We start from the raw sequence: 24,698 nt of genomic DNA, 5'->3' as shown, positions 1-24,698 counted from the left end.
CACATTTTAACTCCAGGCTACTCCCCTTCTGTTCCCACATTCCTCCATCGTGTTTCTTATGTTGTCACCTCAAAGTTGTTTTTATACATAATCTGACAATTTGAATGTTTTTTGCATTTTTTAAGTGAAAATAAGTTCACAGGATTTCTAAGGGGAACATGCTCAAATATGACAATACAAAAGTTACAACAGCAACAAAAATAAATTGTGCCATAACTCTGGAAGAGACCATGATTTATATTTTATAATTTTCCAGCAAATAAACAGGCATCCACCTGACAACAAAGTGCACCATTTGTCACATGGATATTAAAGCAGTCCAAAGATGCTCAAAGAAGCATGTATAAGAGCACAGATATCCATCAATTGTGTTATGAAATTTGTACACTGAATATACACTCTTGCTGGCAATATAGCTTTGATAAAATAAGAGCTTGTTTTTGAAATAAGTATTGAAAATGTCAACAATTTTATAAGCAAATATATTTCTAAAGGTGCTATTGACATGAAAATTTCACCCGACTCAGGGAACAACCCATCCAACCCACACATGCAAAGAAATCTAACCATAGATGTCCATAAATTAAGTTATGTGTAATAATGAGAAATGACAGTTAAAAAATATTGAACAGGCTCCGGTTTCTTCCCACAATCCAAAGACACACGTTGGTAGGTGGATTGGCGACTCAAAAGTGTCCATAGGTGTGAGTAAATGTGTAAGTTGCCCTGTGAAGGACTGGCGGCCCCTCCAGAGTGTGTTCCCACCTTACGCCCAGTGATTCCGGGTAGGCAAACCGCAACCCCGAACTGGATAAGCGCTTACAGACAATAAATAAATGAATGATAAAACTTGGTACAAAAGCCTTTGTTGGTGATTACAGCTTCAAGACGCCTCCTGTATGGAGAAACTAGTCGCATGCATCTCTTAGACAACTCCTCTGATGATTCTTTTCATTCCTCTATCTGAAATCTTGTGGGGAGCACCCGGTCGCGGCCAGTTTATGGTGAAATGATGTTCTTTCCACTTCCGGATTAAGGCCGCAGCAATGCTCACTGGAACCTTCAGTACTTTAGAAACTCTTCTGTAACCAATGCCATCAGTATGTTTTGCAACAATAAGGTTGTGAAGATCTTGAGGGAGAGTTTTACCCACCATGAGATTTTTCTTGTGTGGCACCTTGGTAATGAGACACATTTTTATAGGTCATCAGTTGAACATTCTAAATATGTTAAGCTTTTATTTAAATTGCAAATTAATTTTAGTCAAATTTTGCAGATGATTTTATTTATTCATGTCTTGAAATCATTGCTTTCAAAATTGTTTCCTCAGGTGAGAAGCCCTATGTGTGTCCATATGAAGGCTGTGGCAAGCGCTATTCTAACTCCAGTGACCGCTTCAAACACACACGGACACACTACGAGGACAAGCCCTACTGCTGCAAGATGGTGGGCTGCCACAAGCGCTACACAGACCCTAGCTCACTCCGCAAGCACATTAAAGCTCATGGCCATTCTGTTGTTCAGGATACCAGGAGGGCAGATATAGGACCAGGACAAGGGGTCATGGAGGCAGATCTTTCAAGCCCAAATTTGGTTGTCCAGGGAAGAGCTCCTTTGGTTCTCTCGGAGGCTGCACTGTCCTTGTTGGGGGCCCAGGCCTTGCATACGTTTACTGGGCCACTGATGGCTCTCGACCTGTCTATGTCTTCCAGGCTTCAAGGGTCTGGAGCATTGCTCTGCCATAGGGGGCCTCTCCTGGACCCTTTACTGCTGCCCTCCCACAGGCTGAGGGCCCAACACAGGGCCGGAGACATGAAGGAAGATGATGATGATGAGGACGATGAAGAAAGCGAGTTAAAATCAGGACGGGAAAGTCTCTCCTGGGTGTTCGTCCCACCGGGCATGGTGATGCTCAAGCAAGCAGTGGTCAGCTGAATGGCCAGTGTAGGATCATGTGGCCAAAGGTTCTAAACAAGCTTGAAAAGGAGACTCCAGTGTGTTTCAACCAAAACTCTGTGTTGCAGTTTACAGTTGATTACCACAGATAATCATTCCAACTCGTTTACATATACTCAAGAGTAAAACCTGTTTACATGAAACATACCTACAATACAAGTCATTGTGCATTGTTCATACCCAAAAATCTGAACACATTTGCATATTTGTGCAATTCCATACATGCCATGTTGTTTCTGTTTTAAATGAATTTCGAATGAATTCCAATTTCAATGTTAACTTAACTAGTAAAGATTGATATTGATATTTCGTCAAATTCCGCAAGCATCTTAAAGTATCACACTGAACACTCACTCTCCCTGTTAAGATGATCTTAACACAAAGATGTTTGTAGGAAACCGGCACATATCTCACTGAAATGATGCTCAACTAAAATTCATTAAGGTCCAGTTAGAGAAACATTTTTTCAAGCCAAGGTCCAGAACATAATGTATAACTTGCATTATGATCAGTGCTTTATCCTTCATATTTAAGTAGTCTTGTCATTATAGCAACATTTTATGTAGTTAACAACAGAATGTCACATCAAATTACATTTTCGATTACATTTCAACATATTTCTACAAGACTGAAATCTTGCAGTTGACTTTACTGCTTTTACATAACCAGTAATCTGATTGGCTCTTATTGCTGGAGGGCAGGACTTTATCCATTAACAGCATGCTGATTGGCTCTTTATGCTGAAGTATGGAACTTTATTTCTCTTATTGTAAATAGAATCCAAGTTCAAAGTTATGAGAATATTTCAACCAGTAACTCAATTCTTCCCTTATTAAAGTTTCAGCTTTTACCTCACACAACTTTTTATCATGTCTCTTGGGCTATTTTTATTGGCCCCAGTACAGCAGTTTCTGGAGTGCTGCCCTGTGTGTGTATCATTCGTTTGAGTCACAGCGCTCATCATAATGCATAGATACGATTGGCTCACATGTGAAATGCAAAAACACATGCGATTAGTCTGGTAGCCCCCTAAACCTAAACCATTTTGACTAGAAGAGTCACACCACTTAAACACTCTGTTCAAAATCAAACAACTCTTTATAGTTTATCAGTTACAGGTCCAGATCTGGACAGGACAGCGTTTGGATCTGGACCCGGACCACGTTCAGACACTGTACGTGTCAGAGTGTCTAATACAGCAGACAGAACTGGAAGCACCAGTAATTTACAGCCATCGTGTCAAACAAGAAACAGGTAATCAGGTAGATTCACATGTACACCACCAATAACACCTGTAGATAGAGGAAAGGAAGGTGAAGGACAGAGATAAGTGGTGTTTATCTGTGGTAATTGATGGGACAATAATCATGCTGCAGACAGAGCTAGAGACAATGCTGGAACATTCGTTTAATGGCGACGTCAAATGCAGGGTTGCTTTTAAGTGATTCTGCTTCTCTTAGCACTTTTAAGATATTTTGAAGGTATGATTACTATTTTTTGTGTATTCTATTATAACAAAGGTCTAAGGTTTGACAGCACCCATGGGAACATGCGTGTGTGCTTCTGTGAAATACATATACATCAGACGTGTCTAATCATTATGTGATAGTAGTAAAGATATTATAAGATATTATAAGCTCTCTGTTTACATCTATTAATAGTCACCAAATTTGTGTTGCTCTGATCAAGGCTGGATTTTTTTTTCAGTTAGGGTTAGGATTAGTGCTCTTTAGTTCTCTGCTAGGTTATAAAGCTCCACTCATGTCACTGAGTACGGCATATTTGCCTTTATAGTTCAGTTGGCAGGCCACCTTTAAAGGGTTGGGGCTACTGAGCAGGACACACTTAAGTAATAATACATCTGCCAAACCCATATGCTTTGTAACATGTTAGGAAGAGACTTCACTAACACACTGTTTGACACATCCTGTTAGGCGGGCCATGACATCAAACAGAATTGTGAAGCAATTGTATACCTAGGCAAAAGAAGGGCCCTTTGCTGGTCTGATGTCACATTTACTGTACAGGCATGCAACAGTCACATGTGGAAGAAACACTATATTTGACTCACCATGCACAAACTGTTAAACAAACTTGCATGACATTATTTAATTGATAAAGCCTGACTGATGCAATGTACAATCAGGCATGTAGACTGCAGTTTGCATACAGCCTAGGTCCAACACTAATTACCTATTAATGTCCATTAATGTGCCCTTGAAGCAACACTTCTGAAGTTGGACTTGACAGGATTTCCAGTATCTATTCATTTTAAATTATGTTTGTTTTACATGCATACCACTGTTGTCAGATACAGTCCTCTAAACTGGTAAATTTACAACAGAAGGGAAAAATATCCCTGACTTATACTCTATGTTAATGTACAAATGTATTGTTCCTGTTATTATGAACCAATACCACACAACGTAAAGGGCAGCTGTTGTTTTAAAAGGTTTGTGACCATGTGCAAGGTTATACTGCTGAGCTCTGTAGTAATTGGCTTTAGCATTATGGTCCAGCATTTTACTGTAGTGACTTCAGGTCTGTAGGACTTCAGAGTCTTAACAGTTTCTCATTATATTGGAATTTTTGCCTGTGTTCAGGTTCCAGATCTCAACCCAATACCAGAACATAGAATTCAACAGTTATAGGACATGGATGAAAACATTTGTAACCAGGAACTGAGGCTTTAGAAAAGTGCTGAAAATATTCTGCTCATGTTCTCTGCATGTGTGACCCAACATCCCCCAACCAGTGCCAACAGTTCTCCACCTGAATCCTGCTGACAGCTGTTTGATAGGCATGCATATAATGGACCTGATCAAGCCTGTATGTTGGTCATCAGGGTGGAAATACATGTTTCACACAAAGACAGAGGGCTAGGCTACACATTAGTGAACTTAGTCATGCCAACATTATTTAACTCAACAAGACCTTGATCAAGACTGTATGGTGAGGAAATATACTTCCACCATTTCTGTTCTGTACTCTTAATTTGTTCTGCTCTTTTATTATATTTTTTATCAATTTTGAGACGAGACATCTTATTAAATGTCGACTTGCAGGATTAATACATTGGTCATATGGTTGATTAGATTTTTATTAGCTGCTGGTAACATATTAAGTGGCACCTTCTACGTGGAAACGGAATGCTTAATTTCAAAGTTCATCACACTGTACGTTACAGTGCGAGAGCAGGGTGAAAAGCACTGGTAGCAGACTATGGCTCATTATAGCCAGCATCTGAATCTTTTATTTAAACCTTTTTGCACAGTGGGATGTCTGTCATTATCTGTATTTGTAAACAGTTCCAAGTGCCTTGTATCATGAGTTAATTGATGATCAATGTCTTAATATTATATGTATCCAAAAAAAATTTTATAAGAGAATGACAATCTCTATTAACTGTAATGTTCTGAGATGAGAAATAGTTTTGGGTCATTTTACATTTTTGGAAACATTTCACACTGTGTAAAGAACTGCTGGTGTTTTCAAATGGATTAGAAAAAAAGGGTGTAAAAAAATGCTTTTGATATCATAAAAATATTGTATACACACTCGAGTGTACAATATATTAAGGATAACCAGTTATAACAAAACAAACCTATTATGGGCTTGTTCAGGCCATTAATATTTTTCCATTTAATTCATACCTGTATGTTTTATGTGATTTTGTGTTCTACTGACACATGCTACAGCATGTCGGTTAAACTCATATATGAATCTATAATGCCACAGCTGGTAAAGTAAAATTTTAGCTCCTGAGAAATGTACACTTGGTGGGATATGCCAAGCCTTTATATGCCATGAGTTGCCGGTTTATTTGGTACAATAGAACATGATTCATATCAGCACAACATTTGCTAAAATGCAGTGACCACATGATGATTGTCTTTGAGGTCAAAAAGAGACCAAATACCTATTAATACTGTTGAAGAATTTTTTGGATGAGTTGGTGCCCATGAATATTTTGGCCATGTACTATATGAGCACAATATAATTGAACATGTGTGTCCAAAGATGGACCTGATTTCATCTTCTATAGAAGATGTCTATAATAAAATTTTGGACATTGTCAATATAATTACTTTACCTGATGTTTGGGTAGTAGGAACACCTGATAAATTGGCAACACACTGTATATAGGAACAGAATTAATGTAATACTGAGCATGCAGCAAATTTCTATGTAAGTTTTGACATGGCATCAGTCAAAGACAATGCCGTACAGGATAATGATGTTGAAGAAATTACTCTGACGATGACTATCAATGTCTAATAAAAGACGCAAATGTAAAATTTGTCTTGGTTGCACTGACTTTAGTCTTTCTTGGAAAGCGAGTGGTGCTTAAAGATACTATTGCACTCTATTGCTTACATACTTACTTGTTAACTTGAAGTCATTTCTGTGAAGCCCTCTTTAGTCCAACATGGCTAAGTGTCAAGCTTAAGGGTCCTTACATCTGTTAAGAGAGAGGTGCCTCTTGGGCATATGTTTTGAATCATAAATGTCAGTTGTGATGTAAATGTATAATATTCAAACAACTGAAGTGTCAATAAACCCTGGATTAAATTATTTAGCTATCATTCAATTTGCACAGTTCTGTTTAACACAAAGAATGATCATTAGGAACACATAATCTCCCATTGTTTATTTTAGCAGCTCCACTGATTAAACATGGAGCTGATAAAATGGACAATGAGTGTAGATACAAGGTAAGTGTTTCTAATCCAGTAATGATTCAGTGTATGAGTTCTCTAATTTCCATGTTTCTACAAGTTATAGAATCACTACATTTATAGGTTATTCACTTTGATTTTAACTTCAGAACAAATCAAGTACATGGAATAAAACAAATTCAAAAACATGGAATAAAATAAAGCTGAAGAAAAAAAAGTGGAATCATCCACACACACACACACACACACACAAAACCTTTATAAAAAAAAAAGTTATAGCCGCAAACGGCAACCTGAGAGTTCAAGCACATGTCAGCACAATTACACCTTTAGCAGTTTGGCCAACTAGGCCTTAAACTACTCCATAAGGAAAATGATCAGTTTTACTGCAGGAAAAAGGTGTATAAGTAATCCAGTCAAAATGTACTACTTTTTTTCTATGTCAATTTGTAATAATAATAATAATAAATAAATAAAAAGAATTCAACTGAGGATATTTCTAATGGGTCACTTCACCAATTTAATCAGCAGGTGTATTTGAACCTAGGCCGTTAAGTTACAAAGTCAATGACTAACAGGTTCCTCTATTTGTGGCACAAGGCTTTTTGTATTTTCTTTACACCCTTTGAATTAGGATCAATATGCAATCAAACATGAAACACACCAAATGAAAAAGCCAAAGAATTTAAACCCAGGCCTTCTGGTTCCAGGGGCAAGCGCTAAAAGCATACACCACACCATCCCTTGAGCTTTTCTCTTGTGATTTATTGATCCATATTTTGCAATATTACTATGAACATTAAAATATTTATTTTTTAGTTTAACACACTTTTGTAACACCTCTGTGTACAAGGTTCCCAAGATATTCAAGATCAACTTTTTTTTCATCACAGGGTTTGAACCCTGAACTTATGGGAGAAGAAGGCAGTAGCTTTCAAGTTATGTCATAAGTGACTTGTGGATCCCTGTCACATCTTGAGGCTCTTGAAATGTTGAATTAATATGGAATCAAGTCCCAGGCTTGCAAGAATAAAAAAAAATAGAATTCAGTTCAGAACATTCAGTTTTAGGTTGACATTAGGGTAAAATAATTTAAATTGGATCACAATTGGAAAATCCATTATAAAGTTATAGAATCAATTATATACAACAGTACTGCACTGATTGATTGAGGTACTCCGGCCAAAAAATATATGCAAATACTTTTTTTGAATGCAAACTGCTCTGGATTTTTATGTAACATGGAAATATGACAGATTCAGAAGAACCTGAACTTTAATATTTATCAAAAAAGGTTGACTTTCATCACTCTGTGGCTTCCAGCCCCCTCCTAGTAACTGGTGGAGTATGCATTAAATAATGCACAAAAATAAATCTGTAGAATGTGAAGTCTGTAGGCCTTAAGCTTTGGGCTGTGCAATTCATTTTCAGGCATAAAAAAGAATTTTTAAAAAATTCTAACAATTATAATAGGGTTTTGCCCACAGAAGAAGAAGAAACATCAGAACAAAAGCAATTAGTAGACTTCACTATTCTACACCACACTACATCATGCTGGTTCCAACTTCCTCAAACAGTATTTGACAGATATGAATTCTTGTCATAGATCAAAATTTACTGTATCATATAAATCAACTATATAACTATAAATCATACTGAGATCCAGACACCCACAATGTCTCAAAGGAACAGCTTTAACATTATTTGCTCTGTGGCAAAAGGCCTTATCATCCCGCAAAATGACCAAAACCTATTTTATTGATAGAATGAGAAAAGTGTAATATTTCCTTGAACTGCTTTTTGAGGTACTGGCTCCTGCTCCTACACCTGATGTATATCATGTGATATATGATTGTTTTCTTCTGTCAGCCTTTTAAAACTTTTAGCAGATTCATTAATAATACTTTCATTCAAAGTGCCACACTCTATGACCACTGTAAAATTGTTTTCTTTTGTTAGGTGTTAGGTTATAAAGCCAAACTGAAAACAGCACTATTTCATTTGAGATATATTTATACTGTACAATAGCTTCTTCTGAATTTAATAAAAACACAGTATTGGAGTTTTTTATTGATTTAGCAACAACCACCAACATGCATCAAATGCTGATTGTGAGCCTGTTAACAGAGTCTAATTTTCAAGAAGATGGACTTTGCCCGAATGAAAAAAGCAGGTAATTAAACTCATAAATGAGAAAGCACACAACAGCACCCCCTCCTCAGGAATCCTGGGACAAGTCTTTGAAGATTGTCCTCTCTTTTCCCCTAAAGGTAAGGTGGAGCAGAGATTCTGTTCACAGTTCATTCAGTTTATTTAAAATAAACAAATAATGTAAGAAAATAAAATGAGTAATAATAATAAACCTGATTTTTACCAATGTAAATGTGATCATTCCTCCTCAGTACACAGTGAAACACCAATGATACACTCACTAAAGTAGAAGGTCACAGAAACACATAGAAGCTGAAATTTGTGTTATTTGCCAACTTATTAAAATTTGCTATTCCATTGTTTTGTTTACGAAGCCTTGGCATCAGTAAGGGCAGCAGGCAATGTCACACAGCTTCAGGGATCTGGGGTTGGGGGTTGGAGTCCCACTCCAGGTGATTTGTCTGTGAGGAGTTTGGTGTGTTCTCCCCGTGTCCGGGTTTCTTTCGGGTGCGCCAGATAAGGATAACTTGTACCATGTACAGCGTATCTGTAACATGTACAGTTTTTCATCTCCAAAATACCTTTCCACTTTAAAAGACCCAGAAGTTCTGAAAGTAAACAAACCAGAAAGATCTGCAGTTACCCACAATTGTTACAATACTGATAGATTAGTAGGTTAATAATCAAGCGTGTCACACTTTTACATCTGGTTGTGTGACAGCTTGAGCAAATACATTATACATTACAGTCTATTTATGTCTGAAAAGAGCAGTTGTCACTTCAGTTTGCTTAAATGTGAAACAGTATACTTACCACAGCTGTAGCAAAATTTAACCTGGCCCCGCCTCCACATCCCTCCCTCTCCTTCACAAACCTCACTGAACATCTGAAAGCAGGTAAGAAGGAGGAGAAGCTGTAATTGTGCAACTCAGTAACTGGCTCTCAATTCATGTCAGAGAGACAACAGAACACACTCTTTCTCACTTCTCGCTAGACTTTCCCACACACTTGCTGCAGAGGTGCCAAAATGAGGTGAGTTTGTAAATGATATAATTATTAGTTTACAATCCAATGTACCCAACATTTAAGGGCAAACTGGTATTTTATTAAAAAAAAATCAGAGGACTTGTAGTTTATTAGAATCTTTGTCTAAATGACTTCATGTAATTTGAACAGTTTGCTTTGTGCAGTACAGCATTTCTATTTATCAAGTTCAATTATAACCCTGACCTATAAGACATGGTCAATGTCCATATTTCAATGGGCATCTATTATAAAAGTATGCCTAATTCATTTCCTGAATAACAAACAAATGAAAAACGTTGTGCTTTTCAAAAATACATTTTAATGGAACACCTTTTCTATATGTTTTATAATTCAATCTGACGTTATAGAAGCAACTTTTTTTTTTTTAAATCTTACTAAGCTTCTGCCAGTAGAAATGTGGTAGACATGAAAGGAGTGGGCCAGTGTGGGAAAAGAGATCACAGTTTAGGTTTCCTTAGTTTTTAGATATGGAAAAGCCTGTAATGGGTGATTTTTGTGATCTGATCTGAATTATCACCTAACAGTTGGCTTCTTTGGACTGCATTTCAACTTATGGTGTTTAAATGGTTAAAATAAATTCAGTACTTCTATCACACCAAAAATATTATTAATAAGTTTAATAACTGAAAAAAATACTAGATGATCTACCACCATAGAACAAAGAAGACCAAGAACATTTAGTTGAATTTAAGAATTATAATTACTAATTTATTCAATGTAACAGGTTAGAATAAAGCATGTGAAATTTAAGGAGGCTGTGTGCAGCTATATGGAATTTTATAAACACTAACGCCACAAAATGTCTCCCCACAACTGCCCTTTACAATATTTCAGGTAAATACACACACTCATGTGAAATAAGTTCAGCAGTCTTCTTCTCTCTGTAAGATATAATACTGTGTAAATGTTGCCAAGTTCCAAGCCGTCCTGCTGAGGTTGTGAACAGCGAATAAACGTATCCAATGCAGAAAACAAACACAACCCCAGAAACACACACAACTGAGCATATTACTGTCTTATTTCCTATTATTGAGCCACATTTACTGAAGAACGTACTGTCCTTTGGTTTTAGCTGGGAACTAATTTTTCTGGTTCGTAAACCAGTTTATGTCAGTGGAAACACTCTAAATGGTTCCAAATTTTGTTCATGAACTGGAATGTGAAATATGGTTGAACTAACAACAGACACTGAAGTAGCGCCACCTTAGGTTCTCTCTGTGAAATCCAGCTTTTCTGTTCCATGGGTGGGTAATACTGAATTGTTGTTGCTGTTTCGCATTATTTAAGGTGGAAATGTCTCCAAACTCAGAAATATTTTATGGTAACTAATTTCACAGAGTACACATGAATCTATTGTCTGCTTATTTGCCCTGCTGCTGAATAATGAGCACACATAGCCCCCTCTACGGTGTGTTCCTGCCTTGGGCCCGTTAATTCCAGGCCAGCTCTGGACCCACCACGACCCTGAACTGGATAAGCGCTTACAGACATTTAATTAATGAATGAATAGTTTTTGATACTTTTAGATACACTTTATTGATCCTGAAGGAAATTTGTACTGTACACGGTGCACAATAGAAGACATACAGAAAGAAATAACAATAAATAGTCCAGGTATATAGAAGTGGGTTACAGGGCTAAAAAAAAAAAAAATAGGTGAGGTACAACAGTGCGATGAACCTTAATATATTACAACCGAGGAGGCTGTATATAAATATGAGTTCTGTATATGATACACCCCAATATGGCAGGGTCATCTGAGAATATCTCCAGCTGGCATGTGCTAGAGTTATAGCTGAAGTCGGAGGTGTAGATGTTGAAGGAGTTGCACGGTTCCCTGAAGTATTGCAACACCGGATCGATGCGTGGAGCAGATGGAGCAAGCCCCTCTTCCATCTCCCTGCTCTAAAAATCAATTTAATATGTAGTCCTCATATAGAGGATATACCAGATATTAAACTGGTAATAACAGATAATTCTTAGCCAAAAGGCAGAGAAGAGATTTGGTAGTGTCCAATAATAATAATATGATCTTTGTCCTCTAGAAATGTAATTGTGGATGAAAATCTAAGATTATCATGAACATATTGATATATACAAAGCAGGTTACATGGGGAAAATGTAACAAGGAATCTTCACTAGTACCGGATACATAATACCAGATGAAAAACAATGTGTATATAGTTACAATATGTGTATAGTTTCAAATATAAATATGTCAATATTTGTGGACATAACACATCATACCCAAGATCCTAAACTATTTCATACCAAATAAAATGAAGAATGAGTAAAGTGTGTATTGGTTTTATGTATCATAAAAACTGTTTGGTCATCAAAGTAGTAACTTAAGACTGGTGCAATGAATGTGTTGCAAAGATGCAGATACCTTCCTTAGAACATAAGAAATGTATTGTGTTTTACATTATATGGCCAATTTGTGAAAAACTATTCATCCAACCTTATGTCTAAAACAAAGAATATTAATCGCTTGTACCCTGCATGCTGCAGCAACGGCTTCTACCACACTGAGTAGACTTTATACCAGATGCTGGAGCTTCTTTGGAGATCATCACCACAAACATCAGTGAGGTCTGGGACTGATGTTGGATCATTAGTTCTGGCAAACCAACACATCCCTGAAATACTGGATGGAGGCTTTAAATACGATTCGTGATGTCAGCTTTGGTCCCTGTTAATCTAAGGGAGAATAGGACGAGGTCACGTATATGTGAGAGTGTGCCTTTATTTTAATAAAGCCCTACATTTAAGAAATAAAGAAAAACAAATGATAAAGACATGAATGAATAAAGAGAATAAGGGATTTAAGCTAGCTAATACTAGGATGTGTTCACCAAAATTGTGATGAACGGTTGAATCTGCCAGGACAATACTATAAAATCACATTCTTGCCAAAAAGAATTGCACAGAAAACATATCTCAAACATAAAACCTATAACTTGCATACAAAATATCCAGCTTTGATGATTGTGCTCAATGATTTTTGCGCATGATCTCTAAGTTTTGTACGAGTTCTCTGATTTCTGCCGGTGCTCTCTGACTTCTGTGCGCCCGATCCCTGACTTTTGCAAGCAGTTTTAGCACAAACTTCTCGTGTGTGTGTGTGTGTGTGGGGGGGGGGGGGGGTTCTCAGGGGTGCCTTTCCATGAGTTTTTGAGTGACAACTCAATGCCCAATGCATTTTGGACTGTGCATGTGTAGTGTATGTTGTATATACACCGTGATATATATATATATATATATATATATATATATATATATATATATATATATATATAAATATATATATTATATATATTTATATATTGTGTTTGTAGCGTTGACCTTATTCAAACTCTTATGATTTCTGATATTTGACTAATAATAATAATTAAAATTTGATAATTGGCTTAAGTAATTAAAACGTTATTAATTAGTTTGAGAATGAATAATGGCCAAGCTAAGTGAGTTCTTCAGGATCTTCAGACTTTTAATGAACAGACTCCACACACTGTGATTTCAAATAATGGAAATATTTATTAAAAAGAAAAATAATATTTACTTAACATAGCATAATCTTAAAACCTCACGGCATCAACGCAGGTGAAGCCGATTCGAATTGGTAGATAAGCTAGGCGATATGGCTTGTGACTAATGTGTTGCTAACTGAGATTTAATTAACGTATAAATTTATCAAGAGACTTAATTCAATTTTCAGCTCTGGAAGTGCGTAGGTTTAGCTTACTTTTTCGTCGATTCTCAACTACTCGTCGGGTACAGAGGCTCTTTGAGGTCCTGGACGTGATGGAGTCCTGCTTAGTTCCCGCAGTTCTTCGTAGAAGTTTCAGGCTGGGTCAGCGTGGAGTCCGTTCCTCCGCTGGTCGAGTCGCCTCGGGCGTACTCAGAGCATGGTGACGTAGACGACAGGATTCCCTCTGGCTCAATGTCCTGAGTAGGAGGGTCCACTATGTGGACGTAGGGACGGAAAGCTTTACTGGTTCCTGCAGATCCAGAACTGAAAATTGATTCAATAGGCTTATACTTATTATACGACTTTCTTCTATCTCGGTGGTGTTTCTTACTCTGGCCACGAATAAGTTCACCTGCTTTGATCAGTCGTGAAATTAAACTTAGATTGTGCGATAAAACATAAACACAATAAAAAGAAAAGGTATTCAATTCGCTCGACGTTATTGGTAAATTTCCTTTTACACTCTAGCTAGCGCAAGACGTCTCCTGGGGAGCTGAGTGAGGTCCTTTTAAAGTCTTTGTTCGTCGGCGTAAAGAAGAGAAAAACGTCTCATGTGGAGAGGTTGAAAATTAGAGAGACAGTGTAAAACAAAGAGAACGCGTAAGAGCGCGTAAGAGCGCGTAAAAGTAGAGTTCGGAGAACGAGTAAGAGCGTTCAGAAGTAAGAGAGTGAAAAATGAGTCGAAAGGAAGAGAGCGAAAATGAGTCGAAAGGAAGAGTAAAACAAAAAGAGAGCGGCGTGGTCCGGGCGCACTCTTTTCAGAGGTGGCGCGGTTACGCCCAACTGAGAGGTATCCTTCCTTTGATTGGATCCTGGGTCTGAGGCTCACGTGACTTGTTTCACGTTTCAGAGAGAGAGAGAAAGGGTGCACGTATACACAAAATTGAATAACATAGAAATTACTTATACATACTTGTGGTATAGCATAATATGTTTCCTGGATTATTAATATCAAACATCTACGTGTATATATCTTGGGTACTTTTTATGATTACATACCACTACAATATTATGTTAGAAGATATTAATTCGTTTTCTTAATTAGAAACTTTCTTTCATGATTGGAACAGTATTACACATCACTTCATTGGTTGGTAGACGTTCATCTGAGGACACCAAAGAGTGACATTCATACATATCGCATACACATAATTATTAGAATTTGATTGTTTCCGTTATGTATCTAGGCGACCTCAGGCGAGACATGATTTCGCAAACGTCCACTTTTGGTCCATGCTGTTCGTCCTTTGCGGATGAGTTTCCAGGAGTTCAGTGCAAGGTCAATTCTGGGGCCATGTGTTTAGTTGGTCAGGAGATAACGTTCCGCCATTGAGGTGCCACTCGTCATAAAACGGGATTGTTACTCATAGTTATTCCTCACTTTGTTTGAAGTTCCTTTTTGCCTAAAAGCATAATCAACTGGGTTTGTTATCTTTCATTCATGGCGGAGATGAGGGGTTTGCTGGAAAGTGTCCTGCTCAGTCTTTGATGTGAGTTTGTGTGTGTGTGTTAAAACGGGTCTGCGCACACACATACACAAAATAATGTGGGATTCTGTTACAAATTAGAGTGGAGAGTTCCTCACTCAGAATTCTTCATTTCTCGATCTGATCCATACTCCACTACACATGCGTACTCCACATTGCAGCTCAGCAGTGGAGACACATGAGAAATTTTACATAAACGAATACTCTCTGTACTGTTTACTGTTTTAAAAACGCTGAAATACCTGAAAGTCCAACAATATCAATGTAGATATTGAGGAAAACCTGTTTGTCTCTCATAGATTCTGATCTGAGGTAAATGCACAGCGATGTCTGTGTTTACTCAGGATGAAACCGAATAAATGAGCATCTATTTCTGTTTATTTTAAAAATATTTTTATATGAGTGTGTAGTGGAGTATGGACCAAATACCAGACAACCGGATCGAAATGAAGAAATGAAAAGTTTTGAATTAAAACTTTTTCATTCTGAAGAAGACCTTTCGTCTGCGACCAAGTCACATTCCACAGGATTGTTTGTGCCCGCGGGGGGGGCAAAGGCCTTGCAGCCCCCATACACACGCACCCACCTAAGAACACTTTAAAGTAACACATGGCCCCAACGACCCCCCCTCTCTTCAGGAGATAACCTATTTTATAATGCTTTTAAGAGACAGGAACCTCAAACAAAAGGAAGGGTTATAATCCCGTTTATGACAAAGTGGCACCTCAATGTCTCTCGTTATCTCCCACGGGAATCAGCAGATGTTTAGAAGGGGTGACCTCGAGTTGAACCCCATTGACTCATCTACACGACAACCTACACATGGACCAACAGTGACCCCAAATGGACACTGGCGAAACTACGCCTCGCTCGGGGTCGCCTAAAACAATAGCGGAAAATAGTCAAACTCTGATTAAATGTGTATAAACAAATGTATTAATGTCACTTTCTGTACCCTCAGATGAATGCCTACCTCCTAATGAAATGTTGTATATTGTTGATTGTTTCTATCATGAAAAGAAGTTCTGCCTCTGAATAAGAGAAAACGGATTAATATTCTTTTCCAGCGTATCATCATGAATTGGACGTAAAACAACGTACTCAAGATGGGATCTTATGTGGATGTTGGATACTAACAGTCCAGTGTACTCATTGTTATATATTGATAACAGGTATAAGAATTTCGATACACGAAATTTATATTATTCCTGTGCGAATCACTGATTCAAACCCCCTTCTACTCTCTCTCCCTCGCGAGAGTCACGTGAGGCTGAACTTGTGCCCAATCAGGAAAGGACACCTCCCGTTAGGGCGTGACTGCGCTAGCTTTGAAAACACAGAGCAGCTCGGCAGCTGAGAGCAGAAGAAGAAGAATCAACGAGAGCTCGACAGAACAGAAGTAACAGTTCACGGAGAAGAGAAGACGACAACAACAGCGAGAAAATTCGAGAAACTTTGAAACAACAAAGAGACGCTTTCTTCTCCACGCCGACAACGAAACAAAGAAAAACCTCAGAGACTTCATTAAAAGCTTACAAGAGACGTCTTGAAATTAGCTAAGAGTATGAAGTTTTACTAATACGTCGAGTAAATTGAATATCTTCTTTTCTTTTAATCGTGTTTATGTCTTATAGCCCAATCTAAGTTTAATCTCACGACTGATCGAAGCAGGTGAACTTATTCGTGGCCAGAGTAAGGAAACACTGCCGAGATACCAGAAAGTCTTAGAATAAGTAAGTTTATTGAATCGATTTTCAGTTCTGGAGCTGCAGTAACTAGCGAACCTTTCGTCCAAGACGTCCATACTTTGGACCCTCCCACTCCGGACAGAAAGCCGAAGAGAGGATCCTGCCGCCTGCGTCATCACACTCCGGGTACGCCCGAGACAACTTAACCAACTAAGAAGGATTTCCACGCTGACTCAGCCTGGACGCTTCTGAGACTAAGTGAGACGCCTTCACTCCCAGGACCTCAGAGAGCCTCTGCATCCAAGCGAGTGGTGAAAACCGACGAAAAAGTAAGCTAAACTTATGCATTTCCAGAGCTGAAAATCGAATTAAGTTCTTGATAAATTTTGTATTAATTAAACCTTAGTTAGCAACACATTAGTCACAAGCCAGCAGTGCCTAGCCCGCCTTAAGGTCAAAACCGGTTTCTCCTGCGGTGATACCGTGAGATTATAAGACTATGCTATGTTTGCAATTTGTTCATTATTTTCCTGAAAATCCTGAAGTACTCACTTAGCGTGATTATTATTCATTCTCAAACTAATTATTAATGTTTTAATTGCCTAAGCATATTGCCAAGCCTAATTATAAACTTTAATTAATATCATTAAGTCAAATATCAGAGATCAGAGGAGTTTGAATAAGGTCAACGCTATAAACACAAATTATAAATATATATATATTACACTACAAGTGCTTAAGCTCCTGTTCAGAAACCTGTGTACTAATGAAGTGATCCTATTCCACAAAGGCTGTTATGATTTAAATGCTCAAATTTTATTTGGATGATCAAAGTTACTCTGTTTTTAACAAATTTCATATGTGCATTTTGTGTTACATGAGGTCGGAGAAATACATGGGTTCACTCTCCCATGGGAGAGGTAGTAATCCGGGTCTGGGGCATTGTGGATTGGGTGGCAGTCGGGGTCAGGGGCCCTGGCGTTCTGATCCTCGGTTACTGAAACTGGCTTTTGGAACATCCTCTCTGGTGGGAAAAGAGCCTGAGCCGGTGCGTGAGGTTAAGAGGTACCGGCTAGATATAGTTGGGATACCTCGACACACAGTATGGGCTCTGGAACCAATCTCCTTGAGAGGGGCTGAAAGCTCTTTTACTCTGGAGTTGCCCAGGGTGAGAGGCGTAAGGCAGGAGTAGGCTTACTCATAGCTACTCATAAACGTTGGGGTTTACCCCAATGGACGAGAGGGTAATTTCCCTGCGCCTTTGGGTTGGGGAAAGGGCTCTGACGACTATTGTTTGTGCTTATGCACCGAACAGCAGTTCAGAGTACCATGCCTTCTTGGAGACCCTAGAGGGGGTGCTGGAGAACACTCATTCTGGGGACTGTTCTGCTGGGGGACTTCAATGCACATGTGGGCAATGCACAGTGAGACCTAGAGGGGCGTGATTGGGAGGAACGGCCCCGCTGATCTGAACCCGAGTGGTGTTCAGTTATTGGATTTCTGTGCCTATCGCAGTTTGTCCATTACGAACACCATGTTCGAGCATAAGGGTGTCCACAAGTACACCTGGCATCAGGACACCCTAGGCCGCATTTCGATGATCGACTTTATAGTTCGGTGAGAATATGGAAAATGACTTTCGGTCGGCTCTGAGAAGTTTCTGGCAAACCATCAGGCGACTCAGGAGGGGAAAGCGGTTTTCCACCAACACTATATGGTGGGGGTGGGGAACTGTTGACCTCGACTGGGGACGTCATTAGACGGTGGAAGGAATACTTCGAGGATCTTCTCCATCCCACCAGCATGTCTTCCACAGAGGAAGCAGAGTTTGGGCACCCCCGGGGGGGGCTCGTCTATCACTGGGGTTGAGGTGGCCGAGGTGGTAGGGAAACTCCTTAGCGGTAGGGCCCCGGGGGTGAATGAAGTTCGCCCCAGGTTCCTCAAGGCTCTGGATGTTGTGGGGCTGTCCTGGCTGACAAGTCTTTGCAACATCACGTGGACATCGGGGGGAGTGCCTCTGGACTGGCAGACTGGGGTGGAGGTTCCCCTTTTTTAAAAAAAAAGGAACAAAAAAGGATCCAGGAGGAACAATGCGGTTTCCGCCCCGGTCATGGAACACAGGACCAGCTCTTTACCCTCACTAGGATCCTGGAGGGTGCATGGGAGTTTGCTCAACCAGTCTACATGTGTTTTGTGGATCTGGAGAAGGCATTCGACCGTGTCCCTCGGGGTATTCTGTGGGGGTGCTCGGGGAGTATGGGGTACTGGGCTCTTTGCTACGAGCCATCCAGTCCCTGTATAAACAGAGCAGGAGTCTGGTTCGTATGGCTGGCAGTAAGTCCGACTGGTTTCCAATCGGAGTTGGACTCTGTCAGGGCTGCCCGTTGTCACCGGTTCTGTTCATAATTTTTATGGACAGAATTTCTTGGCGTAGCCAAGTGGCGGAGGGTGTCTGGTTTGGTGGTCTCAGGATTCCATGTCTGCTTTTTGCGGATGATGTGGTCTTGTTGGCTTCATCGAGCCGGGACCTCCTTCTTGCTGGACCAGTTTGCAGCCGAGTGTGAAGCGGTAGGGATGAGGATCAGCACCTCTAAGTCCGAGTCCATGGTACTCAGTCGGAAAAGGTTGGAGTGCTCTCTCCAGGTTGGAAGTGAGATCCTGCCTCAAGTGGAGGAGTTTAAATACCTCGGGGTCTTGTACACGAGTGAGGGAAAGATGGAGCGTGAGGCTGGAGCTGTGTGACTGCAACACTACCTGCTGTGCCAACGTGCTGCCCGCTGTTCCTTTAATGAATACAAATTTAATAAAGTTGTATTAAACTTCTGCAAACTTTTGCATTTTGTGAGGAAATGTGAATGATTGATTAAAAAAATATATTAATCATGTTTAACCATCTGTAATAATTATTTTTAACATTAATAAACAAGAACACTAAGTGACAAAAATGTCAAAATGTTCTAATAGTATGCAGTTTAAGCAAAAAAAAGGACTATATGTTTAAATGTTAGTAAAGAGGAAATTAATTAAATATCAGATCTACTAAGTAACGTTCATATGCGTGATATTCGGCACATGCGGAGTCCCAAAGCCGAATAACACACGCTTGCTTCACTTGAGTCGTGAACAACGTCCATCAAGCAGAATGCCAAGTCTCAATACAAATTTTATTTCAGTTAATTAAAAAAATACACTAAGGAAAAAAACACTTAATACTGAAGATACTCTTAAAAAGCTGTATGGGGTTTAAGCTGATATATATAGACAACAAGTAACATATCACAGACCAACAGAATATGTGGCCAAGGAAGTGCCCAACCCACAGAGCCCTTTGATTTGCACACTAGTCATGCAGTCAATAACACTACCACGCAAAACTAATATCAAACCACGGTCATCAAAAGCAAGATGACAGCACCACAGTAAACATCCTCCAAAGAGAGCACAACCAGAGCACCCAGGGTGACCCACCCCTTGACCACAAAACAAAAAGAAAGCTAAAAACAACAAGAAGCACCTTCCTGGGTGCAACTACATAAAAACGGCCTATGATATGTTATCACAAAACGTTATAGCTAGCGGCATTAAGACCTAAACCCCAAAATAGTATTAATAAAACCTTTAAATTGTAAAATGGTAACAAGTGGCTCAGCTAATACAATGTCCACGTATGTACAAAACACAGTACACAAGGGAGAGAAAAACAGTGGCCCGCAGCACTTCTGGCTGCAGCCCCACTCTATAAAAGGAATAACCATAATCACAAAATATAATTCAGTATACTAAAACACACAATCACAAACATAGCCAACAGTGTCAGTAAGTCACCTTAAGCATATGGCCCACACCCATACATACAGTGCTTGTGACTTGTGCCCATTTCAATTTTATAAATACATACACTAATAATAATAATAATACACCATATCAATAAATCCACACGTTCATCGGAATACGCTGTGTGTGTGATGAATTTATTTAGTGGTTTATTTTGAGTACGGAGGAAATTTTTGCTTTCCAAAATATTCAAACGTGTGGAGGAGGCCTGAGGGAAGTGTCTATGGCCTGGTAATTAATGTTTATCTAGCATTCTTGACATCTCGTCTTTTCGACTGTTCTCACACAGTTCATAGTTTAAAGTGCTATGGCGTTCTCACCGACACAAGACACTGTTTCCACAAAGGATTGTGTTTTGTTATTTAGCTGTTGTTGGCCACACCGAAGACTCTAGTTTTCACTGCAATAGCGTCTCTTTTTCTCTCTCTCTCATGCCAAATGGTGACTCACACAAGACGTATCACCTACCTCCTTTCTTGACAAAAAGTGAACCACTCATCATTCAAAAAGTGAACCACATCATTTCAATGAAATGAAACAACACAACTCGAAACTCACATGGCCAGATGATATAGGAACTCTCTCTCGCCCAATTTCTTGCTCACTGAACACTTGAAACCCGCGCCCCCTTTTGGTTAACCTTGTGTAAGGTAACCAAAACTAAGGTAAGGTAACGTGTAAACTTCTAGGTCTTAGGTTTCAAGTGTTCAGTATGTTGAGAGCAGAATTGGGACAGACTTCGCCCCAAATCTATCACAATACATGGAAAGTGAGCGACTGCACAAGCGCCTGCATGACGTGAATTTGAGGCGTGCCACTCAAACAACTGTTTTATGTAGGAGTTGCACCGATAAATTTCCACAACAACAACAAATAAGCAAGTAAGCATAGTCTAAAGTCAGTGAGAGCCTGCTGCACTCCGTTTGGTATTAACACGATAAGAATATTTCTCTTAGTCTATATGCATTTTTAAATATAATTTATTTGTAACAATGTAAGATATGACTCCTACGTCTCATATAATTCTGGCTTATTCCCACAATTTCGTTTTCATTGTTCTATATCTGTGAAACATCCCTCAATCCAATTAATTTAAATGACCAGATTTATTTGCCTATTGTTTACAGGTCAAGTAGAGGGGGAAAAAATAATCACCTCATGGAATGGCCTTTAATTTATATTTATGACACTTGCATAGACAGCACGGAATTGCAACAGGTAGAGTTGCCATCACCCAGTTCCAGGGTCCTGGGGTTATGGGTTCAAGCCCCCACTCTGGTTAAGGAGTTTGTTGTGTTCTCCCTGTGTCTGCGTGGGTTGCCTCCAGTTTACTCTCACTGTCCAAAAACACACATTGGTAGGTGGATTGGCTAATCAAAAGTGTTCATAAGTGTGAATGAATGTGTAAGTGGGTGTTGCCCTGTGATGGACTTGTACCCCCACCAGAGTGTGTTCCCACCTTGTGCCCAGTGACACACCGTGACTTTGAACTCGATAAGCAGTTATAGACAATTAATGAATGAACGAAACTGGCATTTCAAGACTGACACTATTCTAAGAATGTCAAATGTTGACATTCTCCAAAGTTGGTTCATTACATTGTTAGACAAGCAGGCTTGAGACTGGAAGGTTGCTGGTTTGAAGCCCACAGCAGAAAAATTGGGGGCAGGGGGAGTTAAGTAATAGTGCTGTCTTCCTCTTTCAATCCATGGCTGAACTGCTCCTTGGAAGCTGGGGATTGCTCCCTCCACTCTACATTTATGTTTAAACTGTTGAAAATTTAAAAAAGGAAATGGGCAGACAAAATTTATTTGCAAAATAAGCAAGGAGTACATCCTTTAAGGTTTCATTCATTATCTGTAACCGCTTATCCAGTTCAGGGTTGTGGTGGGTCTACCTCCAGCCTACCTGGAATCATTGGGCGCAAGGCAGGAATACACCCTGGAGGGGGTGCCAGTCCTTCACAGGGCAACACAGACACACACATTCACTCACACACACACACACACACACTTCTGAGTCACCAATCCACCTACCAACATGTGTTTTTGGACTGTGGGAGGAAACCGGAGCACCCAGAGGAAACCCACGTGGACATGGGGAGAACACACCAACTCCTCACAGACAGTCACCCGGAGTGGGAATCAAACCCACAACCTCCAGGTCCCTGGAGCTGTGTGACTGCAACACTACCTGCTGCGCCACTGTGCTGCCCTCCTTTAAGGTTTGTGATTGCATAATTTTTGTCAGGGGTAGTATATTCCGTTTGCTTCTTATTTCTACTTGACTGAATTTTGTGGCATTAATATTATGCACCTTCTGTGTATATAAATGTTAGCACTTAGAATTTTTTGCCTTATGCATTGTCTTTTGTTCATTAATTTTACACTTTGGTCCAATTCTAAAGTATCTCCTAGAAGAGAGGTCATCAGATCTGGCCAGGATTTTAAAATGACCAGCTGGTATGGCTATATCTGCAACTGTTAATACACCTGAAGTTTAGTTACACACTGGCTGGCCATTGTAAACTCCAGGCCTGGAACCTGGATTTCATCTCTTCTGTCATTAAATATATATGAATAAATACCCTACATGGGCATTTAATTATCTTAGTATTCAAAAACCAGTCCATATTTTTTTCAGACATCTTATTTTAGGCTTTTACTCCATGTTGATGCATCATTATGACCCTTTTTCTTCTTTCATCATTTAGTTCCACTCAGAAGATGGCCATATTCAGTCTCAGCCACTTCTCGTTTAAGAGCCACTTCATATTCTTGCTGTCCATTACCTTCACAGTGACAGTTACACTCTACATATCTGACATCCCCTTTGAAATGTCTAAAGATTGGCTGAGCAATGTCACTGGACAGCTGCACTCTTATTACAAGTCAGTGGAGTTCTTAGCAGTAAAAAAAGTGTCTGCACCTCCAATAAACAATCAAGAATTCAAACAATGGACACCCAAACCCATAAGTACAGGTATAACTATGACAGACATGCCCAAAAATGAGTCGACAACAGTTTCAGGGAAAGTGGTGAAACACATACAATACCACGAAGCATACCCACGCAACTACCGGTTCATTATAGATGAGCCCAATAAATGCGAAGAAGAGAACCCCTTTGTGATTTTTATGGTGCCAGTGGCACCACACGAACTGGCTGCTCGCAATGCCATCAGGAGTACATGGGGAAATGAGAGCATCGTTCAAGGCAAAACCATCTCAGTGGTGTTTATGCTAGGTTTGCCTGGGATCAAGGCTGAGAAACAACAAGAGGAACTGAGGCAGGAAAGCCAGCAATGGCATGACCTTATCCAGAGTGACTTCCTGGACACATATTTCAACTTGACAATAAAGACCATGGTGATCATGGAGTGGGTGGCCACACATTGCCCTCAGGCATCCTATGTCATGAAGGTGGACTCTGACATTTTCTTGAACCTGGAGAACCTTATGGGCTTACTACTATGGTCATGTGGAACCGTCCAGTCGTTCGGAACAAGAACTCCAAGTGGTATGTGCCTAATGAATCATATGCTGAGGACTACTACCCAACATATCTTCTCGGGATGGGCTATGTCTTCTCCAATGATCTTGCAGAAAAGATTGTTGAGGTCTCAAAAGATGTAAAGGCATTTAACATAGAAGATGCTTACATAGGAACCTGTCTAAAGAAACTAGGTGTTGCACCTTCAAACCCTCCCAAACCGTCCCAGTTCAAGGCATATTTCAGTGGCAATTATAAACGAGAAGATTTTGCCAGTGTGATCACCACCATCCTCAGTTCACCAAAGCAGCTGATCCAATTTTGGCAGGACCTGAAAATTCCTACGTAAAAGATGCTGAGAAAAGCACAAAACTGACCACCGACAACATATATTTTCATATTATAGGTTTGGATTCACATTATTTGCAGCTGGACATTCAACGACACATTTGAGTATGTATTTATATAAGATGAACAGTTTGATAGGTCACATAAGGGAATGAAGTGAAACTTTTGTGTGTTTAAAATATGGAAATTAGGATCCAATATTGGTGCTCCAGAAACAAGAATTCTGTTACCTTTCTTTCATGTATGTATGGCTTTTGCCAAGTAA

At 39.5% G+C, this 24,698-nt stretch overlaps 1 protein-coding gene, 1 non-coding gene and 1 pseudogene across 5 annotated transcripts in view; 2 read left to right on the top strand and 1 right to left on the bottom strand.

Moving 5' to 3' along the window:
* The window catches only part of LOC136678871 (zinc finger protein GLIS2-like), a 30,651-nt gene extending 24,237 nt beyond the window's left edge, over positions 1-6,414 (top strand). For 3 of the 4 annotated variants that reach the window (XM_066657043.1, XM_066657042.1, XM_066657044.1), the window contains one exon: positions 1,331-6,414. In XM_066657043.1, the coding sequence (XP_066513140.1) occupies positions 1,331-1,935 (605 nt within the window). In that variant the 3' untranslated portion in view covers positions 1,936-6,414. The remainder of the gene's footprint in view (positions 1-1,330) is intronic. The other variant, XR_010796501.1, reaches the window with a different exon arrangement.
* A 5,239-nt stretch (positions 6,415-11,653) lies between these two features.
* LOC136679845 (U2 spliceosomal RNA) lies at positions 11,654-11,836 on the bottom strand. Its single transcript, XR_010796626.1, has one exon. It is a non-coding gene; the product is annotated as a U2 spliceosomal RNA (small nuclear RNA).
* Positions 11,837-23,316: 11,480 nt separating this feature from the next.
* Positions 23,317-24,434, top strand: LOC136679764 (beta-1,3-galactosyltransferase 2-like; annotated as a pseudogene).
* Positions 24,435-24,698: the final 264 nt, after the last annotated feature.

Source organism: Hoplias malabaricus, chromosome Y, assembly GCF_029633855.1.
Source record: "Hoplias malabaricus isolate fHopMal1 chromosome Y, fHopMal1.hap1, whole genome shotgun sequence".
NCBI classification, from domain to species: Eukaryota; Metazoa; Chordata; class Actinopteri; order Characiformes; family Erythrinidae; genus Hoplias; species Hoplias malabaricus.
The sequence above is the reverse complement of the archived record's forward strand: the minus strand, read 5'-3'. Positions and strand labels throughout refer to the sequence as shown.